At 40.0% G+C, this 24,605-nt stretch overlaps 1 protein-coding gene across 11 annotated transcripts in view; it reads left to right on the forward strand.

Annotated features, from left to right (window-relative positions):
• Positions 1 to 24,605, forward strand: part of LOC121271927 (inositol hexakisphosphate and diphosphoinositol-pentakisphosphate kinase 2-like) — a 125,092-nt gene that overhangs the window by 32,081 nt on the left and 68,406 nt on the right. For all 11 annotated transcript variants that reach the window (XM_041178179.1, XM_041178169.1, XM_041178171.1 and 8 more), the window contains 12 exons: positions 4,363 to 4,558; positions 5,006 to 5,096; positions 7,999 to 8,084; positions 9,231 to 9,385; positions 11,309 to 11,410; positions 12,315 to 12,476; positions 13,199 to 13,320; positions 14,565 to 14,666; positions 15,371 to 15,457; positions 19,918 to 19,993; positions 23,621 to 23,730; positions 24,114 to 24,199. In XM_041178179.1, the coding sequence (XP_041034113.1) occupies positions 4,363 to 4,558; positions 5,006 to 5,096; positions 7,999 to 8,084; positions 9,231 to 9,385; positions 11,309 to 11,410; positions 12,315 to 12,476; positions 13,199 to 13,320; positions 14,565 to 14,666; positions 15,371 to 15,457; positions 19,918 to 19,993; positions 23,621 to 23,730; positions 24,114 to 24,199 (1,375 nt within the window). The remainder of the gene's footprint in view (positions 1 to 4,362; positions 4,559 to 5,005; positions 5,097 to 7,998; positions 8,085 to 9,230; positions 9,386 to 11,308; positions 11,411 to 12,314; positions 12,477 to 13,198; positions 13,321 to 14,564; positions 14,667 to 15,370; positions 15,458 to 19,917; positions 19,994 to 23,620; positions 23,731 to 24,113; positions 24,200 to 24,605) is intronic.

Below are 24,605 nucleotides of genomic sequence, written 5' to 3' on the forward strand. Positions count from 1 at the left end.
CTAGAACTTTCCTTTGCCACTCTCTTAATTTATCTTTGTGTGATCTTGTATTCATCCCAGGGAGCCCAAGTCCATTTTTCGAGGGCCATTTTCTGAGGACTATTTTCCCTCTATTTTCACTTTTAATTTGTTTCTAAATCCCTTGCTCAGTCTAAGAAGCTGATCTTAGGTTTGCTTTTGTCTTTCATTTCCACTGTTATTCATTTGAAGATGTTCCCTTCAACTTGGACCACGTTCTTTAGGTAGCATCCTCGATTAATCGAGGGTTGCTGAACAATGGCTTAAGGTTTGGTTTTACTACAGGTCAGCCCCAAGTCTACCTCAACCAGAACAGGGATCGAACCCCACACTGTTGGCGTTATTCTGAGTCACAAGCTAACCATCTAGTGAGATAACCACACCCCTCCCCCAAACTTGGATTACAGTGTTGTTAAACATTTCCCTACAACCATTTTATTTTGAATCTCCCTCTCCCCAGTCTTTAAATTTGATTTTTAAAGTTACGAAGCCAACCTATGGCCTTTGCTATAATTAGGTCCCAATTCATGTTAAAATTGATCGTTACTTCCCCTCAGGGATTCTACATCTTCTGTTTCCTATACATTGTGTTTACATCTACAGATATTGGGTCAAGGTGATTGCTGTTTTCAGTGGTTTCTGGTTAGTGTGGTTGCACACTAAGTTTTGAGGAAATTGTACATTACATTTACCAACTCTGACTGTACATATGGTTTCCCTCATTTATTTGGGGTTGATTGAAGTTGCCCATGAAGGATTCAAGAACTGACCAGGATTTATTTATAAAGCACTAAATTCAAGCATTTTTTCAGCATTGTTAGTTTTTTTGAATGCGTGCCCTTGGGATAAATCTGGATCACCAGCTCAATTACCTGCTGAAATTGATTGAGTCAACACTATTTGTCTTTTTCTCAATAAAATAATTGGCTGGCTTCGAAACCACCTCTAAATGTCATCAAGAGGACTTGTACTGCAAAGCATTACTGCCTAGGTTCAGATTGATAAAGAGATCAAGGAGCACCATGACAACTCTTTGGAGATAGACGTATAAACCCTGAGGTGAGAACTTTAATATAGTGCGAGAGTAGCATTAGGGTCACTGCAGCTTAGGTGACTTTAATCCTTTCATAGGCTGCAATGCATCTAAAGATGCAACAGTTCTGCCTTACAATAAGATCTGCATTTCAAAATTGCTTCATTGGGAATGATGTGCTTTGGGACTTCCTGAGGTTGTGCAGTCGATAATGAAAGTCTTTCTTTCATGGGTCAGGAAAAATATTCTGATAATGAAATGGAAGAAGAGTTTGTCTTGCTGTGCAAATGGTCACTCTTCTGGAAATACACAACTCCTGTTCTCAATTTGCTAGTGATTAAGTGATATCTTCATAGAAGTATAACTACCAGTGCTGTTCTGGCTTGGCCTAAATGGCCAAGTGGTTATGGTACTGGGTTTGTAACCCCAAGATCAAGAGTTCAAATCTCACAATGGCAAACTGTGAAACAATGTAACTTCATCTGAAACAGATGGAAATGTGTTTGTACTCAAAAGAGTTACACAACATCTGTTACATCATCAAAATATCAATCAAGAGTTCAAATCTCACAATGGCAAACTATGAAACAACATCTGAAACAGATGGAAACGGGTTTGTACTCGAAAGAGTTACCAGTGCTGTTCTCAGGGCATTTATTATCTCTGGGGTGGAGGAGTGGGGATGAAGAAACATTGTTGTTCCATGTCTACCTCACTTCTTTGCTCACTAATTTCTCTTGTTATATTGTTGTACATTAAAGTTTTTGCTGTTTGGGACTGTAATTCCTCATTTTAAAGGTGGTGTGAACAAAAACTGGATTTACTGTTTTTAAACTGGGACTGAGAATATTGCTAAGACTATTGTAGGAGGAATCTTCCCTCTTGTCTTCTCACTGACTTCCTACTATTTTCTTTTTCCTTTCTTTTGACATTATATCTTTTTTATTTTTCATTTCTGATTTTACTTTTGCCATTTCTTTTTTTATTTTCGTAGTCAATAATTTTATGAAAAGCTTTTCTCCATTTTTGCTCCTTTTGTGTTATTTTCACCTTTTTTCTGCTTGCCGTTCCCTCCCTCATTTCTGATGTTTTCTCACCTTGTGAACTCTCATCTTCATTTATTCTAGTAAATGCCAGCAGTATAGCCTTGTCCATCAGACATGACCTTGTGCTATTGATCTTTAGGAAGCTTCGACAACTGGTTTCACAGAAGTACAGTAGAATTTGTGCTTATCTATATAGACCTGTATGGGTATGGTAGCTTTGAAAATAGCACCTCTCATTGGTGTGGGATAATAAAGCAATGTCTCCTTCAGAATTTTGTGTAGACCACGTAAAATATGTGTCGGCCTTAAATACTTGTGCTAAAAAGTACCTTTTAAACCTTGAAAACTCCAATTAGTGCGTAAACCAGGCCCTGTGTGGTAAACTGTGGCCTGGCGATTGATGGCAATCCAGCAGCTTCTTAAATATCACAGGGACAGAAGGGATGAATGGTGTTCTTATCAGTAATTGCTTCACTCAATACTTTGCATGCTGTGGGACTTCAAATAGCAGCTCTCTGTCCCAACTTCATTCCTGACTCCAGCTGCTGATTTTAAGCAGAGATACTGTATTTAAAATTTCAAACCTCCCTCCCAATTTAATGTCTCCACTCACCACTGCGTTTTCCTTACTGCCATCATTGCATCATACATCAAATTCTGAGCAAGGAATTGTTAATCCTGGCCCTCTATCCAGCTCTACTTGTCCCAGCACCACCCCCCCCCCAAATTAGTTTATAGTTCACCTCTCTTCTGTTTCTCCTTAGTTCTGTTGAAGAGTCATATGGACTCAACGTTAACTGTATTCCTCTCCGCAGATGCTGTCAGACCTGCTGAGTTTTTCCAGGTATTTTTATTTTTGTTATTGTTAATCCTGTGTTTGCTCCAGACCAGTGAAGGTTCTGCTGTAAAGGTCTAATTCAGCTTGAGTGGTTGTGACAGTTGCAGGTTTGCAGTGAAACCAGCCAACGTTATGCTATTGTTCTGACTCTCAATTCCAAATGTGAGAGAAAGGAATAAATCTGCATTTACAGAGCAACTTGGTGCCTCCCAAAACCATCCTGAATTGTTTTACAACCAATCCATTATTTTTTCTGAAGTCAGCCACTGTTATGTAGACAAATGTGGCAACTGCTTCACACTCAGCAAATGAGTATATGGCTAAACAATAGTGTTGACCAGGACACCAGGGAGCTCTTTGCATTTCTTCATGTAGATCCTAAAGCACTATTATGTCCAATCAAGCAGGAAACAGGGTCTCCATTAAATGTCTCATCTATAGTATGGGCTCCTCTGATAGTTCAGTGCTAACCTGAAGCCCTTGGAGTAGGGCTTGAACCCAAGACCTTCTGATTCCAAGGTAACCAACTAAGCCAAGGAAATGCAAACGAAAAGCTTATTGTGCAGTCAGTAACAACATAGTATAGCTTTTTTTTGATGGGTACATCTGCGTACAAGTAATATCTCAATATGTTGTTCTATGTGGGCCAGAGTTTTAAAATAAAGATGTCACCCATCTCAACATTAATGTTTGACTTTTTTTGACCCATTGTAGAATTGATTTCTCCAGTCATAATTTCTCTCACAACTGGTTCTACCAGTAGCTTAGTTCATTAAGTTAGTGTCTAGCACAGTGATGCAGACCAGAATTTCCCAGGTTTTCAATCCCTGGTACTTCTGGAGGCTGTAGTTTGGGGACCAGTTTGTCAAGTAAAGGAATCAGCCAGTCTGTTTCTTGTGGTTATCCAATACCTAGCTGAAAAGTGCAGGAGTGTCTGACTAGTGAGGACAAGGTTAGGATTAGCTGTAATCTTTCTACATCGTCAAACATTCTGCTGACACACATGATATAAGCTCACATATGAGACCACATTTGGACAAGGTACTAGAGAATCCTTAGAGCCATGCTGCTATGCTTCAGGTCTGGAAAAAAACATTAGGTGGGGATGGGATTCTAAAAGTTTGTAAAGAATATACGTGTATTGAAAATTAATACTTGAAGTTAATGGGTTATATAAAAGAGAATTAAAGACTTATATTTCTACAGCATCTTTCACAAACTCAGGATGTCCTGAAGCACTCAACAACCATGTAGTACTTTTGACATGTAGTGTTGTAATTTAGGAAATGCAGCAGCTAAATTGCACACAGCAAGCACTCACCAATTGTGTTAATGAGCAGATATCTGGTCACAACTATTAGCAGTTTTTTAAAGAATTAAGTTTAAAAGTCTTAATCTAGTTTTTTTTCTCTCTCTCTCTCATCTAGCCCCCCGAGCGCCAAATCCTGGTGGGGATTTGCGCAATGGCGAAGAAATCTAAATCAAAACCAATGACGCAAATCCTGGAGCGTCTGTGTAAATTTGAGTACATCAGTGTGGTGATATTTAATGAGGATGTCATTCTGAATGAGCCTGTGGAGAACTGGCCAGTGTGTGACTGTCTGATCTCTTTCCATTCCAAAGGTGAGAAATAGAAAGGATGGTAACTGGTGTTTATTATAAGGAAAAGTGCCTGCTGGAATTAACTGGTTTTAGTGATTTTTGCACAATGTTAAACTAAATGAGTGCTGGGACCAGGAATAAGACTGGAATGAAAAACACTTGCATTTCTATAGCACCATTCATGGCTTTAGGATGTGTACAAAGTACTTCACAGCCAATGAAGCAAAAGCCTTCTGAAAGTCTTACTAATTGAGCCAAAATGGCGCAGTACAAATTAGCTGCATATATTCCATTATTGTCTCTGTGGAATGAAGGGAATCAATGGAAGCCTGTTTTGCTGGTATGATTGGGATGAGGGTTGGATTGTATCTTTTTATAAATAGAAGTTATAGTAATAGATGATGGTGGCAGATGAATTAAAAGTTCCAGATTTTGAGCTGGCATCAATTTTTCCTTTCTTCATCCTAGGTTTTCCTCTGGATAAGGCAGTGGCTTATGCTAAGCTAAGGAATCCAGTGCTCATCAATGACTTGAATATGCAATATTATATCCAAGACAGGTATGTGCCAAGAGTTAAAACTAAGGATTCTTTCAATTTATGTCACAAATGAGGTCCATGACCATTTATTTTGGATTTGAATTGTTTTCACTCAATTTATACCATCATAGTACATTGATCCTGGGAATTTAAGTTGGCTTTGGTTCAGTATAGCACTAGCCTCAAAACACTTTCAGTCTTCATTAACCAGCTAAGGCCCGCTTTAACATAATCATATAATGCTGCATGATGGCTTCCCATTCCCCTCCCTTGAATGGCTGAAAGGATTAAAAGCCAAAAGGATTGGCACTGAGCCAGACTGGACCCAGTGCTCAGCAAATTCTATTAAATGGCCAGAACACAGACCACCTCTCACTATTCTCAAACTCAAGAGAGGAAATATTGGCCATCGTTCTCCACCTTGACCTCCACCATTGACTCTGCCTGAGATTTGTGTGCACATCCCATCTGCTTGTAAGAGGATTGAATTTTGCTACAGTATCCTCATTATGTCAGGTCGACTGCCAGTGTTCACCATCCAGACTCATAGGTGTAGAATGAATACCTGGGGTGGGATACTCGAGTTTCAGCACTGCCTGCTGAGCTAACTCAACACAAACTTCTCATCAGGAAAGCAAGGGAAAATAGTTTGCAGAGAAAACCCATGATAATTGTACTCTGCTTCTCCCAGGCTTTAGGGGCTGAATGGCCTACTTTTGCTCCTGTATTCCCATCTCCTCACACACATACACTTTGATAACATTGAAACAGAAAATGGCTTAAAGATCCATATTGATTTAATTCTGTTTTTCCCGAGGCTTTCCTGATGTTGTAAATCTCATTAATAACTAATGGCTGGTACATCCTGATGGAGCCTGGATAAATGGGTCTGTGCTTTGAGCTGTGGTTGAATTCATGCATTAAATAGCAATGTGTCTTTGGCATTTACTACTAATGTCTGAAAGTCTTAATGTAAGCAGAAAGTTGACAGTTAATTAAATTCCAGTAAGGAAAAATACATATTTCATTGGATGTCTTTGTTCAAGCTGAGCCTTGAAGAATTTTATGCTTGCAGATAGAAAATAAACCAATAAAATTCAGTAATCAAGGCCAGCCAGAAACACAGAATACTTCTGTTTTCAGAATAGGTGGGTACACCCTTGGGGACAATTCTAATGGATGCTTAATTAGCCTGTGTTGACAAATTTAGTTTATTTTTGATGAAAAAATGGTCCACATTAAAAAGTAGAGTTCATCAACTGGTGTTTTATTCACATCTGTGTTGCATGCTGACCTGAAAAATGAAGTTACTTATTTTGGCCTGAGCCCTGAGACAGAAGGTGATGCTGACTTGGTAATCCCAAGGTATTCTATATTTTGGGTAAAATGAGTGTCTTTCTCTTTCAATTTGCCTTCCTCTTTCAGTGATTGGGACTTGGATTGAGTTCTAAGGTCCAGCCAGTTTCATATGTAAGCCTACATGGTAACAGTCAGCAGGTTACTGCACTGTCCAGAGCACTAAAGCAGAGCTTAACCCTGTCCTCAGCTGATGTCCACATGTATGTACGATTTTCATTGAGTTGTTGAATAACAAACAAAAGTGGGGACTTGGATTTAGCCCAACTTTCTTCTTGAGCCTCGATGCTGGGGCCACTTTTAGATTGTTCGGAACATTACTCCCTTTTGAGATCAGCAGTCGAGCTGGAATCTACCTGGACTTTGATGCTCCAGTCCCACACTGGCAATGCACTTCACAATGGAGCTTTTGGAGTTATGAAAATCTTTCATTGGCATTCTTGCTTCCTATTCCTGGATCCTTCAGAACCAAACCCCATTCTCAAATTGTTGAAGAAACAAGCCATTTTCCTAAACTAGTTTGAGCCCTCTTATGAAAGACTGAATATCCATATAATATGTTACAAATCTTGTGTCCATGCACATTCTATTATAAATGCCCATTATAAATTTGTCAATGTAAATATATTTTCCCACCAGTTGTAGTACACAAATGTAGGACACAATGAACCAATTATCTTTCACCCTTAACCCTACTTCACCTAAGGCTACACCTTGGGCCCAATTTTAACTCACTCAAGAACCTTTCGCTTAAAGTTAAAATTGAGCTGCTTGCCTTCACTTCCCTTAACCATACAAGGTTAATACTTCTAAAATATTAATACAATTGAGATGGTGGGCATTTCCTTGGTGGATTTAATAAAGAATGTAATACACAAACAAATCAATTTACCTTTTGAAGACTATCTTTGAGAAAACGTGTAGCTATAATTTTATATTTCATAACAATCCAAATACAATGAATTTTAAGATTTACAGTTTTGTAGCAGTCCTGGTTCAGATTTCTTTCATCCTCTCACAGATGGCAAGTTCTAGCTAGAAGTGTTGCCTTAAAGTGAGAATCATCATTAACAAAAAAAATTGAAAGTACAGAGTTCACTTCCCATCAGAAGAGAAGAGACAGAGTAACACTACAGTTGCAACCTTTATCAGGACTATGGAAGGTGCAGTTAGTATCAACAGATTCAAAAATCAACTGCATCATGTTTTAGCAATAGAAGTAACTTGAGGATGTGAGAAATGGGATGACATTCTGTGTGTTTCAAACTATAAGATGCTTAAAGTGGTCTTTGCTGATCCTATATGTTCCAATGAAAATGCACCCTCCTCTTTCTTTGTTTCATACATTGACTAACCTGCTTAACACTACCAACCTTTATATTTCTGGTTATTTTTAAGCCCTGAGTTTTTCTATCCATCTTATTTGTTTAAATTACCAGAAGTGTTTTGAAGCACTGGCATGTGATAATACAGCTGATATTGAGAAATAAAGTGGCTGGAATCTTAAGACATCTACGCTTGTCTTTCTGGATTAATTGGTTGGTATATTTTCTTCTTACTTCTGCAGGAGAGAAGTCTATCGAATTTTACAGCAAGAGGGGATAGATCTTCCCCGCTATGCAGTGTTGAATCGTGACCCAGACCGGCCTGATGGTTAGTATTGCTGTTTTTACAGCCACTCTTTGCACAGAGAACTTAGAGAGGCAAGATTTAGAATTTGTTCTTGTAACCCTTGAAACAGGCTATTTTTACAAAGGTTCAAAGACTCGGTTCATTCTGTACAGGTTACTTTTTCCCTTTCTTTGAGGGAATGATTTTGTGTATAATTTTTAGCATTTGACTTCTTTGAAACATTTTCTGTATCATATGTGAGCAGAATTTATCTGTGTTGTGGCTTTTAAAACTATTTGCATTTAAATGGCTGCTGCAAAGGTTTATAGATTTTGCTTGGATAGGAAGTTCTGATAACCAGTGTTTTTAACTTACTGCTTTCAGTAGCTTAAGATGCACAATTACAAACTCAAGATGCTGGATTTTTCAGCAGGCTGGCAGCATCTGTGGAGAGAGAAACAGAGTTCACGTTTTGAGTCGAATAGACTTCTTCAGAATTTGCTAGATTTATTCTGATCTCCATTAAGATTATCTTGAATGCTTCTCGTAAACTTGATTTACTGTACACACTGCAATGAAGTTTTGTTTTTTTAAAAATGTTTTTCCACCATCCAATAAAAATCCAATAGAAAATTCAAGAGAAACTTCAGTACCCAGAAAGCGGTGAGATCGTTAAACTCGCTACCACAGCAGCAATTGAGGCAAATAGCATAAATACTTTTAAGGGGAAGTTGGATAGGCAGATGTGGGGGGGGAAAAGGAGCAGAAGGTGGTGCTGATAGGGTTAGATAGGGTTAGAGGGTTGGGAGAAGGCTCGTGTGGAGCATTAACACCAGAAAAGACCGGTTGGGCCACATGGCCTATTTCCACGCTGTAATTTGTTGGCTGTGTCTGTTCAATGCAGTATGAGATTGAGGAGGTTTGCACGATTCATGATTTTAGAGGATCCCAGATTTTTTTTTCTTTTTGCCATCATAATTATTCTTATGCTAAAGTACACTGAGGATGAATAATATTGAAATAAGGACATAGCTTCCTGGTGGTTAAAGGCACTACCTGGTGTAATACTGAACCATACAGCTGGCCTCTTCCTGCCAGTTTTGTATGTGAATTGATTAAAAGCTGCAATGCCTCACAGATGAAGCTCATGTCCCCGAGTCAGGTATCTTCTTCTTTCTTCATTTGCAGAATGTAGTCTGGTGGAAGGTGATGATCATGTGGAAGTAAATGGAGAAATCTTCCAGAAACCCTTTGTTGAGAAACCCGTGAGTGCGGAAGACCATAATGTGTATATTTACTACCCTGTGTCGGCAGGGGGAGGGAGCCAGAGGTTGTTTCGTAAGGTACAATAATACACAATATTGCATCATATAATCATAGAGCCATACTTCACTGAAGGAGGCTGTCTGGCCCACAGTGCCTGTCCTGGCCCTTTGAAAGAGCAATCCAATTAGCCCCATAATCCTCTTCTTTTTCCATGGCCATGCAGATTTCTCCTTTTCAACTATATATCCAGTTTCCTTTTGGAAGTTCCTGTTGAATCTGCTTTCGCTACCCTCATGGGCAGTCCATTCCAAACCATAAAAATTCACCATATTTAAAAAAAAAACTGACAAGTTAAGCAGTTTGAAACTCCCAATATTTTCACTTTGAAATCTGAGGGACTGTTGCACCAACTCCCACTGTGTGTGTCAGTGCTGTTCAGAGGGTAGCACCCTTGATCCTGAGACAAATAGTCATGGGTTCAAGCCCTACACCAGAGACCTGAGCACATGATCCAGGCTGACACTCCAGTGCAGCAACCAAGAAAATCAGATGTGCTGAGCTTTAGTTGAGACATTTAAACTGTTCAATGTTAAAACACCATAATGGAAATGTGACACAGTGACATTCTGGAAAGATGTGACTGACAATTACTAATTTAAAAATAATTAAGTGGTATTATTTGAGGGAGGAATGTTGACCAGGATACATTTTGGGCAGAAACTTACCTTGACCAGAACTGTTTCAGATTAAATATGATCCGGTCAAGATCAATTCTAACACCAAGATGACCCAGCCTCTCTGATTGCCTTTGCTGGCAAGTCTATTATTTTATATTATGGCGAATCTTTGTAAAACATTAGTTGGGCCTCAAATGAAATATTGTGTTCAATTCAAGACACTGCATTTTAGGAAGGACATGAAAGCTTTCCTGAGGGTGCAGAAAAGATGTACAAGAACGGTTGCAGGGATGAGGAACTTCAGTTATGTGGATTGATTGGAGAAGCTAGGGTTACTCTCTTTAGAGAAGAGAAGATTGAGAAGAGATTTGACAGAAGTATTCAAAATCATGAGGAGTCTAGACAGAGTAGAAAAGGAGAAACTGTTCCCATTGGCAGAAGGATCAAGAATCTGAGTGCACCAATTTAAGATGATTGGCAAAGAAAAGCAATGGTGACAATAAGAAAATCTTTTATACACAGCATGTGGTTAGGATCTGGGATGCAATGCCTATGAGCGTAGTGGAGGCAGATTCAATTGTGTATTTCAAAAGGGAATTGGATAAGCACCTGAAGAGAGAAAATGTAGGGAAAGGTTGGAGGGATGGGACTAGCTGAGCTGTTCTCACAAAGTGCAGGCATAGCTTTGGCAGGTAAAAGGGCTCCTTCTGGAAGCATTTTATGCTTCTATGATTCAAGTTTCAGTGGAGGCAAAAGATGTTTAAGAAGAAATCAAATGTTGGCTATCTTACTATGACTTTCTGATTTGAAATAAAATGGTCTATTTAATGATTAGAGCAGATAGAGCTACAGTCATGAGAAATTACTGTTCTGTAGATAAAAATAAAAATTATGAATCCTGTAAATCTGAAATAAAAGCATCAAATACTAGATGATGAGATAAGTTTACTAACAAAAACCCCTTAACTCATTTGGTGCATTGTTCCAAAATGCTGACTGTACCACCTCCAGTAAGCTATCCTCACCAGGATCTTTCCAGCTGTTAATATTGCCTGGCAACTGCTCTAAATTTGTCTTCATAATCCTCTGGTCTTGCTGTATCTGAAAGTCTTGTTCCAATTGTGTTAACCGCTTTTCTGTTGAGTACCTATTTATCTCTCTTTATCTCTATGAGGTGCCCTCTATGGAAATCCACATCAGAACAGCTCTGAAATACGGCCTCTCTGTATAATTCTGGCACTTTTTGTTTTGTGCATCAGTAGAGTACTCCAGATTGTGTTATATTATGTTACTTCGCACTGTGACTTGTCTACTCTTTTTAAGATTGGAAGTCGGAGCAGTGTGTACTCCCCTGAAAGCACTGTGCGTAAAACTGGGTCTTATATCTACGAAGAATTCATGCCAACAGATGGAACAGATGTAAAGGTGCCATTCTAACTTTTGTAAACTCTTGTATATTGTTTGTTTCATGTTGCTCAGGAGAAAGAAAGTCCATGAGGGTCCCTTTTTATTGAAAGCGCTTAGCTGTTTTTACAGAGGAAATAGATTTGTTAATAGTATTTGGTACTAACAAATATGCAACGCAGACAGAATCCTATATAAGGTATCCTTGTTGCTAAGCACTCTAATACTACCACTTGTAGGCAGTGGCCTGAAGTGGCTCCATTGAAAGCAATGAGTGTTGTGACTTTGAACAAGTCCCGGAGTCAATCTGGGCCTCCCTGGAAGCTGGAAAGCCATGGCCACTGTTTTGGGATAGGGAAGGAACACACCTCATCCCACTCAGGAGGAAAATGCCAACTATTGCAGCAACAAACTCCTCCAGCCCACGGGGACAGATATAAACAATGGGCAGCTTTGACACGACTACGGCACCATGAAGTTCTTGGATAAATAAAATGCAAAATAACATGCAACACAATACTTGGTGTGCAGTTTTTGTTTAAAAATATATTTGGCATTAAATGCGAAAGCTTATCAGCCGCTCAGTCTTTGTGCAGAGCTGCACGTTCAGGTATTATAGGGTTGCCCACTTTGGAATTGGGATGTATTGTTGGCATTGGCTACAGGATGGGGGCATGTAGCTGGGCCTAGGTTCCTGATTCACCTGACCTTGTCTGTACATATTTTTAGGACAGTCATTATTCTTGTGCCAGGAGAGGGCAGTGGTGCATTATTTTTTTCTCATTAATGGAGAAATCCATGGCCAGTATAACCTGATGCCTGGCCGATGGTGAGCATGTTGGGATCGAGAGAATGTGAATGGGTTTTTATGCTACGCAGGCAAGTCAGAAGTGAGCTTTGAACTGTAATATTCTTCTTTCTTCAGGTATATACGGTTGGTCCTGACTATGCTCACGCAGAGGCACGCAAGTCACCAGCTCTAGATGGGAAAGTGGAACGAGACAGTGAAGGAAAAGAGATTCGCTACCCTGTGATGTTAACTGCCATGGAAAAACTAGTTGCTAGGAAAGTCTGCATAGCTTTTAAGGTTAGTTAGAGATCCAGGAAAAAGGAGCATCCAATCAATGACCCACTAAGTGCATTGCTGCAGTAATTAGAGTGTTTAAATAGAAAAAAAAACTGCAGCGGTGTTTTAAAACATCTATTGTTACATTTTTGTTAATGAATTTTCAAGATCGTTTACATGTTAGTGTGCAGTTGTACATTTTCCTCTTTTGACCATAGTGCCCTGCCTGTCCTTTGAACTGTCAGTATTAATTTACCATCTTGCTACTTCCCTCTGGGTTTTCATGTGCTTTGAAAGAAACCTTCGCCACCCCCCACCGCCAGGCCAATCCTTCCTGTTTATTGGCAGGATTTTCCTTTCCTTTCCAAGTGGGAAGTGTACAGGTTTCCTTTGGTTCCTCTAGGCTGGTTGGGGGATATCAGCCAGGGCTCCCCCTCCTCCTGGTCACTATCCACGTAACCCTGTAGATACTACACGTGTGCGGGTCTGGTCTCTGCTGTAAGGCATCCAGCAAGTCAACAGCCAGCTGCACTCGCTTAGAGGAGATATGGAAGTGTGAACCCCAGCAAGACACTAAGATCTTTGGGAGAGGAGGAGAAGAAAAGAGATCATTTTTTAAAAAGAGAGTTTTGCTTGGCCTTGCTAAAAATTTCCTGACTCAGTATTGGGATCGAATCCCTGTCAGATTTCTATTGGAGCAAGCTGCATTAATTTGTGTTTTGTGCACTCTTTACTTTATATAGCAAACAGTTTGTGGTTTTGATTTGCTGCGTGCTAATGGACACTCATATGTTTGCGATGTCAATGGATTCAGCTTTGTGAAAAACTCCATGAAATATTATGACGACTGTGCGAAAATCTTAGGGTAAGCATCAGATAAGTCTATTTTTGAGCAGCAATCTGAAAGAAGGATCATGCTTTTAAAATATTGAAACGTAACACTCATGCTGAAAGAAACAATCTGGTTTTACCATCTAACAGCAGGTGGTTGTGGAGTTGAGGAGAGCTAAGTGGCTGAAACAGTTTGGGGTCAGGTGGCAGGGATCCACCAGGATAGCCACAGGGTCAGATTGGGCGGGACAGAGAAACTGGATTAAATGTCAAAGCTGAAATGGGCTGGAACTGCGCAAGTGGTTGCCCTGGGCTAGACTCAGCGGTGTGATAGAATAGACTACAACCTGGCATATGGAGGAGAGTTTTATTTAAAAGGGAACAAAAATTAGAATAGAAAGCTGAAAATAAATGTGGCAAATAAGAAAGCAGTTCTCACATGTTGTGTGAGCCATGATGACCCATAGTTAACATGGTAAAATATTGTGATCTGGCCAATAATGTCCAATAATAAGCATTGACCAGTAATGGGATCTGACCCAAGACGCCCCATAATTAATGAGGAACAGAAAATTACTTTAAAGGTTCAGTGCAATGTAGTGTGAGGTACAGTATTACAGACACAAGACTTTTAATATATGTTGATACTGTATGTAATAACCCAAATAAGGATATATGCCTCTGATTGTTTCCTTCTTAAGAGAATTTATAGCTTTTGAATTTTAGACAACTTTGCATTCATGATGTTTAGTCCAGCATTTCAGAGGTGTGATTTTTCATGCCTGCTGCATACATTGGTTTAACATCTCCATCGACCTTTAAAATATCACCTTCTGCCATTAAAAATACAGTGCTTGTTTGCTACCATTTAAAAAGTTATTTCTATGCTTATTTAAAATAACAGGTAAATTAACTTAAAATCACTAGGCGTATGGGTTTATGCTTAGTTTCCTCTCATGCTCCAGGGTTTGAATTCCAAATCAAATGGATTCACATCATTTGAACATGGAGATTAAGCTAAGCTTTCCACCCACTCTCTACTGCCCGATTTGTGTCTTGTAACTTTTTGATTTCTTTATCATTCAGTTTTAGTTTTAAATTGTGCTATGCTGATGTTCACAAAACCTTAACCTATTTTTCACTCTTTTAAGATGTTGATGGGGAACTGATGTGCATGTCCTGTTGTTTTACAGTTTATTTTAGGGTTTATAGACTATATGTATGCCATATCACCATATGGAAGAAATCCGATTCAATTGAGTTTGTCTTTTTTTGCAGTAATATAATTATGCGGGAGCTCGCTCCTCAGCTGCAGATACCATGGTCCATACCCACAGAAGCTGAAGATATTCCCATTGTTCCAACGACCTCTGGTACTATGTAAGTTAAAACTGTTGAGATCAGTAAATGTTATGAAGGAGATTTCTGATCCTTAAGACTAAGATCGGAGACCTATTTAAACTTGTGCTTAATTAGCTTAATTTTCAGAGTGAAATATGTTTAACAAGAATGGTATCAGGGATGAGGGACTTTGGTTATACAAACAGTCTGGAGAAGCTGGGGCAGTTCGCCTTAGAACAGAGAAGGCTAAGAGGAGATTTTAAAGAGGTGTTCAAAATTATGAATGGTTTTGATAGCGTAAATAATAAGAAACTACTTTCAGTGGCAGGATCGGTAACCATAGGACAGATATTGAATATTGAATTGATTGGCAAAAGAATAAAAAGTAACAATTTTTTTACATGCTGATTTGTTATGATCTGAATGCTCTGCTTGAAAGGGTAATGGAAACCGATTTCAACAGTAACTTTCAAAAGGAAATTAGATAAATACTTGAGGGGAAGATTTTTGTAGGGCTACGGGGAAAGAGCAGGGGAGGAGGATTCTTTGAATACGTCACCTAAGTGCGAGCACCGGTACAATGAGCCAAATGGTCCCTAATTTTTGCTATATTGTTCTGTATTTCTAAGATATTAAGGTACATTTTCATACCTAAAAACCTTTGACTGTATTCTGCGGGGGTCGTTTTAATTTTGCTTTTTATATTCTGATTAAGGTAACCATTGTGCTGTATTTTTTTAAAGGATGGAGCTGCGCTGTGTGATCGCAATCATTCGACACGGTGATCGAACTCCTAAGCAAAAGATGAAGATGGAAGTTATGCATCCAAAGTTAGTGAAAATCTGCTCTGATTGCGATGGTTGTGAGGAGTTGATGGAGGAGAGGAGAGTGAATGGCAGGGCACTCAAGAACAACTTGTGTCATCATCTTATCTCTGCCTAGTTGGTGATCCTCAACACATCAGTTCCAAGCTATGGCTTAGTGGGAATCATTCTAGTGTGTGAGTCAAAAGGTCATGTTCAAGTCTAACTGGCAATTTGAGCACATAGTCCAGACTGGCACTCCCATTATAGTACTTGGGGAGTGCTGCACTGCCAGAGGTGCCATTTTTCGAATGAAATGTTAAATTGAGGCCCCGTCTACTCACTGAGGTGGTCGTAAAAGACCCCAAGGCGCTAGTTCGAAAGCATATTCCTCTGTCATGATTAATGTTTATCCCTCAACCAATGTCACTACAGCAGATTATCTGGGAATATCTAATTGCTGTTTGTGGGACCTTTCTGTGTGCAACAATTTTAAAAAGTACTTCATTGGCCGTAAAAAGCTTTGGAACATCTGGTGATTGTGAAAGGCGCTATATAGATGCAAGTTCCTTCTCTCTGTTTTCTTTCATTTTCTGTCAATTAATTGGAGGCAATGCCAACAGTTAATAGGGTCCAGATGCCACAGTGTTCAACAGGTTAATGCTGCCATTAAATTTGATTTTACTGCCGCATTCATATCATGTATCTAAAAGTCATATGTTGCCTGCACATTAATGTGGTTGTATCTTGACTAACTGATTTGCCCAGATTCCCTTTTTTAGGCTTGATACACATCAATGCCATTGGTTAAACTGACTTACAGGTACAGGCTTGGTGTAACAGTATGTCAGATTCTACATTTATCTTAAGAGTGGTCAGGTTATAGTGGCTGCATACACTGAGAGATTTCTTCAGTGTTCCTGAAAAAAGAGACATTTTTGCTTTTCCTAATAGCAGACGTTACTATGAAGTAATCCAAGAAACACCTTTTGCTACCAGATGGTAAGCTGGAAAAGTGATTTGTCACAATGAGACATCATGTCAATTTACAGAAGAAATGAACTTTGCTGTCCATGAACAACAATGTTGTAAAATGTTTCAAGGCACTCCACAGGAGAGAGTTATTAAACAAAAAATTGACATTGAGCCACATAAGAAACATTAGGACAGCTTGATCAAAGATTTGGATTTTAAGGAGTATCTTAAAAGGAGGACAGAAGGAGGTAGGGAGGATTGGGGAGGGAATTCCCAAGCTTGGGGCTAAAGACAATGGTGGAGCAATGAAATTTGAGGATGGGCAAAAGGCTAGAAATAAAGGGATGTAGAGACCTCGGAGGCTTATAGGACTGGAGGAGGTTATAGAAGAGTTTGATGAAAGACTTTGAAAACACTGACTTATGAGCAATGGCTAGTGTCAGCCGTGGCTCAGTTCGTAACACTCACACCTCTGGAAGGTTGCACATAAAAACAAAACTGTGGGACTTTGCACAACCTAGGTTTATGCTACAAGGCAATGTTAAGGCTGCTCCTAATAAGCCATTAAAACTGAAGCCCCATCTTCCTATTCTGCCTGTTTGGATTGATGCTGAGATCCTGTGGAACTATGCAAAGAGGTGAATAGATTTCCTGGTATCCTGGGAAATATTTCCTCAATCTAAACAACGAATAATAGTGTGATCATTGAGGGTATGGTATTGTACTGGTTATGAAACTGACTATGATACTTCAAAATTACTATGGCAATTGTGAAATGTAATTCAATAAGTCTGGTAGCACCAGGAAAAATGACTGATGTAAAACCCCAATTTATTCACTAATGCCCATCACCCCTATCAGCCTGACCTTCATGTGACCATATTCTGCACTACATAATTGACTTCTGATGCCACCTGCAGTGGCCAGGGAAGTCACAGTAAAACACATTTAGCACACAGCCCCTGCCACAGTATCCAAGAATAAATAAAATCTCACTGCTATTATATTAGTGAAATCTTGATGTGTTCAAAATGAAAGATACGAATTGGCCAACAATAACAATGATCTGATAAGGCTCTGCAATTGAATTTCTTTCTTTAACAAGTCACAGAGTCCAAATACTATCTACGACAAGGTTGAAATGCACAGGCAACTACAATACTGTAATCACAGCACATCCATTATTGTCAGTACTCACAGGAGATGAAGAGATGTGAAATCACACTGAAGAGAGCAAAGTTCATAGATCAATACCGATAAATGCAAGGGTCTTTCACATTAGAAGAAAACAGGTAATTAATGGTGACCTACCTAAGGCAGAGGATGTAAATGATTTGGGAGTGTTAGCAGACACTGCACGTATCTATTCACCCCAGAGCAGCACAAAACAAGCTGATGCGGAGCTGTATTGCTAAATTAGTGAAGTATAAAGCAGAGACTTTTGTTGAAGCTTTATAGTGCTCCAGTTAGATTTCAGTTGATTATTGTATTCAGTTCTGGTCACCAAGCACTTCAGACACACAGCGACCAGAGCCTGGGATGGTGCCTGGGTAGAGCGGTGGAGAAAAATAAACTCTGATGGGAGGATTGTGATTATCTGTGGAAAGATGGGCTGTACTTACCTTTGTACTTGCCTTTGTGATCCCTTTGCATTAGGAGCAGATGAACAGAGATGTACCAAAGGTGACCAGACTGAGTGGTGTCAGGATTTTATGAGCAGGTTTGCAAATGGATTTTTTACTGACTAAACCAAAAAGGAAAATGACACTAAAATTTGATAATTCAACTAGTGGTAGGCTTAATCTCTTGGATCCTGAGCTTACATTGTGAAAATTTTAGTGAGCAAACACTTAATGTAACTGCACAGCAATATTTGGAAAATGTCATTTGAAGCCCTTGGTTTAGACATCTGCTGGTTTATAGGAATTTCTCCAACACAGCAGCTGCTATAAAATAAAAGAGAAAATAGATTTTCTGCAGCAGTTTTCAATAACTGAGAACATCCCAATCACTTTTTATAGCCAATGAAGTACTTTTGAAGTGTAATCAGTGTTGTCATGTAGGAAGTGTGGCAGCCAATTTACACACGGCAAACTCCTGCAACAGCAATGTGATAATGACCAGATTATCTATTTTAAAAGTGATTTTTGTTGAGGAATATATATTGGCCAGGTCACTGGGGAGATCCCTCCTGCTTTTCTTTGAAATAATGCCATGGAGCTCTTCCATGTCCCCCTGAGAGGGCAGCTGGGACCTCAGTTTAATGTCGTGTCTGAAAGACAGCACCTCCAACAGTGCAGTGCCCCCACAGTACTGGATTTTGTGCTCAAGTCTCTGAAGCATGACTTGAACCTGCAACCTTCTGGCTCAGAGGCGAGAGTGCCAGCCACTGCTGACACATAAGACATTATTGTTGTTGTCAAGTCATTGCTGCCCAAACTTCACTTTCTTTTTAATTGTTTGATAAGCTGGTTCAAAAAGGAATAAAACTAGAAGCTAAACATCTTGGAGTTTTGTGTATGTATACATACAAAATGGAAGTATACTTAAACTATGCCTTGCTGTTAGCTGAGATTAAAACCTTCGTGACAGAAATTTGGTATAGCACCCTCCAGTGGACTAACCAGTTTGACTTTCTCTACAACCACCCTTCATCTAAGCATGGAGAAATAGCATACCTCTATAAGAAGAAGTGACAGAAATAGACTTCGAAGTGTCTGGCTCTCTGTGTCCGGATGTTTTTTTTTTCCATCTTTAAATTTGGAAGGTTGAGCCATGCAGAATGACTTGCTAAACTAGAGCTCTCCAAGGTCAAAAAAAATCCCAGGGCCCTTACAGGATCGTACAGAAAGTAAACCAGAAACAGTCCTTCTAGCTACAGCAGAGCACAGTGTCAAATTTATGAAAGACAAGTCTTAGGATGGTATTTGGGAAGCAATTTCATAGACAAAGGATGATTAACAACGGAAATGGGTTTAACAGCAAGAGTTGGTGAGATACGACATGACAAGCAACACATTGGGGAGATGGCATTCTGAAGGAATAAAGTCAAATGGGCTGAAGCTTTTTCATTCAAATCTATTTTGTGAATTAAAGGGCTGTGAAATTGTGTGGCTTCTGGCAAGCAATGTTTATTAATTAGCTCTGTACAGCACTGCTAATGTACAAGTATTTAGCTGGGAACAATTAAAAATGCACATGCTTGTAGCCAAAGTTGATTATGTAACACTCCAATGTATTTTCATTCTCAGGTAGGTCCAGTGAAACTTTCAGCCTTTCCAATACTGATTTGTCTAGTTTATCTGTGTGCAGGCTTTTAAGCACCTCCAAGAAAGTTTTTAATAACTTCCATCAAATCACCTGAGCATAGGGAGGACATTTGAAGTCACCCATAAGTTAGGTAGCTTTCACAGAATTAAATTCTCTAAACTTTACCAAAATATTTACGAGGCTTCAAATTGATGTCCGACTACCTTTGTTTTCAATGTGGCAAACATTTCTTCTTATTGCAGGTTCTTTGACTTGTTTGAGAAGTACGAGGGATACAAGACTGGCAAACTAAAGCTAAAGAAGCCAAAGCAGCTTCAGGTACAAGATAATTCTGTAGTGCAATGAGTTTAAATGTTTCTTTGTTATGTGGGGGGAGAGACCCAGTGCAAGTACCGACAGCTCCCAGGAACTCCCTTGATCTAACTTGTAAACAATAGTTTGAGGTATGAGTGTGTGGGGTGTACAGCACATGATTCTGCAGACAACGTGCTCACAAGAGTGGATCCTCAGCTCAGATGCAGAGAATGTTGGCGAGCCTTTTTTGATCCGAGGCCCTCCCCATTTGAAAACTTTTGAAGCAGGCCTGTAATAGCAACACAATTTTGAGATAGACCATAAGATGTAGGAGGAAAAGTAGGCCATTCAGCCCATCAATGAGATCATGGCTGACCTGATAATCCTCAACTCCACTTCCCTGCCTTGTCCCCATAACCCTTGATTCCCCTACTGATTAAAATTCAGTCTATCTCAGCCTTGAATATACTTAACGACCCAGCCTCTACAGCCCTCTGCAGTAAAGAATTCCACAGATTGACTACCTTCTGAGAGAAGAAATTTCTCCTCATCTCTGTTTTAAATGGGCACCCCCTTACTCTGAGATTTTGCCCTCTGGTCCTAGACTCTCCCTCAAGGAGAAACAACCTCTCAGCATCTACCCTGTCAAGCCCCCTAAGAATCTTATATGTTTCAATAAGGTCGCCTTTCATTCTTCTGAACTCCAATGAGTAGGCCCAACCTACTCAACCTCTCTTCGTGAGAAAAATCCCTCCATCCCTGGGATCAACCTAGTGAACCTTCTCTGGACTGCTTAGGGGACCAAAATTGTTCAAAATATTCTAGCTGTGGCCTAACTAGTGCCTTATATAGTTTTAGCAAGACTTCCCTATTTTTATACTCCATTCCCTTTGAAATAAAGGCAAACGTTCCATTTGCCTTCCATATTACCTGTTGAACTTGTGCATGAATCCCAAAAAGCCAGCATACAAGGATCCCCAAATCCCTCTGCTGCAGCCTCCTGCAGTCTTTCTCCATTTAAATAATATTCAGTTCCTCTATTCTTCATGTAAAAGTGCATAATCTCACATTTTCCCACATTATATTCCATCTGCCAAGCTTTTGCCCACTCACTTAATCTGTCTATATCCCTCTGTAGACTCTTTGTGTTATCCTCACCACTTGCTTTCCCACCTATTTTTGTGTCATCCGCAAACTTGGCAATAGTACATTCACTTCCCTCATCTAAGCCATTAACATGTATTGTAAATAATTGAGGCCCCAGCACTGATCCCTGTGGCACTCCACTAGTTACAGGTTGCCACCTCGAAAATGCCCCCCTTATCCCAACTCTCTGTCTTCTATTAGTTAGCCAATCCTCTATCCATCCTAATATACTACCCCCAACACTATGGACTGTTATCTTATTAAGTAACCTTATGTGCGGTACCTTATCAAATACCTTTTGGAAATCCAAATACATTACATCTACTGGTTCCTTTATCCCCTGCTTGTTACCTCCCCAAAGAATTCTAATAAATTTGTTAGGCATGATTTCCCCTTCATGTAGCCATGCTGACACTGCTTGATTAGATTATGTATTCCTAAATGCTCTGCTATTACATCCTTTATAATAGACCCCAACATTTTCCCAATGACAGACGTTGAGATAACTGGCCCCTCGTTACCTGTGTTTTGTCTCCTTTCCTTTTTAAATATGGGCATTACATTGGCAGTTTTCCAATGCTCTGGGACTTTTCCAAAATCTAAGGATTCTTGGAAGATTACTACCTGTGCATCCACTATTTAATATCCTAGGATGCAACCCATCAGGTCCAGGGGACTTTACGGTCTTTAGCCCCATTAGTTTCCCTAGTACTTTTTCTCTGGTGGTAGTTATTATATTTATTTCCTCCCCCTCTTTTGCCCTGTGATTATTTAGTATTTTTTGAAGGCTATTAGTATCTTCTACCATGAAGACTGAATTAAAGTATTTATTCAACTCCTTCTGCCATTTCCTGGTTCCCCATTATTATTTTCCCAGCCTCAGTCTCTAGTTCATCCTTCCATTGACGGACAATACAGTAGATTCCTGATCCTGCTGTATTTCCTAGGAAGTGGAGGCAATTAATGATTTCTTAAGGAAGTTGGATGGGCATCTGAAGGAATTTAAGTGCAGGGCTATGGGAATAGAGTAAAGGAATAGAAGGGCCAGGGACTGACTGGATTGCTCTATAGAGAGTAAGAATGGAAAAGATAGACTGAGTGACCTCCTTCTGTGCTATAATGACTCTCTCTCTCTACACTAGGGCAAATGGGCACTTCACCAGGGAAATAGCTTACAAACCAAAACCTAACCTTTTGTCTATGACACCTTTTGGCTATCTCCACCCTCACTGGCCCTCTATCCAGCTCTACCTGTCACCGCCCCCCCACCGCCCAAAAACCGGCCAACTTAAACCAGTTTATATTTCACCTCTTTTTTTATTTAGTTCTGTTAAAGAGTCATATGGACTCTCAACGTTAACTGTGTTCCTCTCCGCAGATGCTGCCAGACCTGCTGAGTTTTTCCAGGTATTTTGTTTTGGATTTCCAGCATCCGCAGTTTTTTGCTTTTGACCTAACAAAATATGATCAGAGTTCCCTCCATTTCCAAGGTCTCCCTCTACCATGCATCACAAAGGGCTATCCTTGATTGGCAGGGCCGCAGGGTTCTTTGCCTCTGTTTAAACTGCTCAGTATTGAAATAATAGAACATTGTGTTTCTGATCATATTTTGTTAGGTTTTGGTTTGTAAGCTATTTCCCTGGTGAAGTGCCCTTTTGCCCTATTATAGAGTCATTATAGCACAGAAGGAGGCCATTCAGTCTATCGTTTCATTCTTACTCTCTTCAGAGCAATCCAGTCAGACCCTGACTCTTCTATTCCTTTACTCTATTCCCGTAGCCCTGCATTTAAATTCCTTCAGGTGCCCATCCAATTTCCTTAAGAAATCATTAATTACCTCCACTTCCACAATCCTCATGGGTAGTGAGCTCCAAGTCATTACCACTCGCTGCAAAAAAATGTTCTTCCTCACATATCTGCCCCTGTGTCTCTTGTCCACTGCTGTAAATCTGTGTCCTCTAGCCCTTGTACCATCAGCTGGGAACAGGTTAATTTTGTCTAGCTTACTGAAACCTGTCATAATCTTGTACACCTGTATCAAATAGCCCTTCAATTTTCTTTGCCCATTGGGTGGATCGCGTCCCCCTGTTATATGAAGTAAGTTTAGAATGTGGTTTGTAACACAATCTAAGAACATATGCTGCACTTTGTGAAAGGAGTTGTTTATCTTTGCCACTGGCAGCAATGCTGCCTCCAGAGGAGACCGTAAACACCCGTTTCAAAAGCAGCATCAGGAGAAGCTGTAATGAAAACAGAAAAGGCTGGAAAAACTCAGCAGGTCTGGCAGCCTCTGTGAAGAAGACATTTCCACGGGTGCTGCCAGACCTGCTGAATTTTTCCGGCATTTTCTGTTTTCATTTCAGATTTCCAGGATCCGCAGATTTTTGCTTTTATGAGGAGAAGCTTGCGTTGGGACTAGTGCTGTGTGCTCCCCTGTCAGGGGGTGGTGTTAGCGTCGTCTTGTGCTCTTGAATCTGGTTGCACTTGTCGGCTCTTGTTTCTTAGGAAGTTCTAGACATCACCCGTGAGCTTCTAGCTGAACTGGGGCAGCGTAACGACTGTGAAATAGAGGAGAAGAAATCCAAACTGGAGCAACTGAAGACTGTGCTGGAAATGTAAGTGCTCCAAGGGAGAAAGTAATTACAATACGAATGTCACTATGTTAATACATTTAGAGTTTGTGTCTGTTTTTAAAACTGCTCCAATTTCTTGACGTTACTGTTAGCTAATTTTGGGCTGGAACAAGGTTTCTGATGTTTACTGGGGTTTTTTAAGAAGACGTTTGCCTCCTTCAACTGCCACCGGAACACCACCTATTGCAGCTGCTGCTCAAGATAGTGGGTGAATCGTCACCCTTTGCAACTCTGCTCTACCTAAATCTTTTAGAGGCTGACCAATCTGCTGTGTTCTTTCAGTATTTTTCTGTTTTTCAATTTGAATGCTGTCATTCATGAACTTTCTTTTCACTTCTTCACTTCAGTGTATTTTTTGTTTACAGGTACGGTCATTTTTCTGGGATCAACAGGAAGGTTCAGATGACATACTTGCCTCACGGGCAACCCAAAACTTCCAGTGAAGAAGAAGGTATGGAATTTACAGTTAGGTGCATCCACCTGAGAGGACAGACTTTGTTTTTCATTTATTTGAAAAATGGCATCTCCAACAGTGCGGAACCCTCTCCGAACTGTGCTGGGAGTGTCAGCCTGGATTGTGTCATAGTTGCTAGATTAAAATTAAACATGAGCACGTGATCTTTTAAATAAAAGATGGGGGGCAGAATTTTGCCGTCAGCGAGCAGGGGGTGGGGCCCACTCGCCGACGTGGGATGAGGTCGGGCGGAACCCCCGACATCACCGCGCCCCATTTAAATTTTCAGGCAGGGGGCCCGCAACAAAATCAGCTGTGCGCCCACCCACCTGTCAATGGCCAATTGAGGCTATTGACAGAGTCATTTAAACAGTTAAAGGACCTGCCCGTCCAACCTTAAGGT

Source organism: Carcharodon carcharias, chromosome 32 (genome assembly GCF_017639515.1).
Source record: "Carcharodon carcharias isolate sCarCar2 chromosome 32, sCarCar2.pri, whole genome shotgun sequence".
NCBI lineage: Eukaryota > Metazoa > Chordata > Chondrichthyes > Lamniformes > Lamnidae > Carcharodon > Carcharodon carcharias.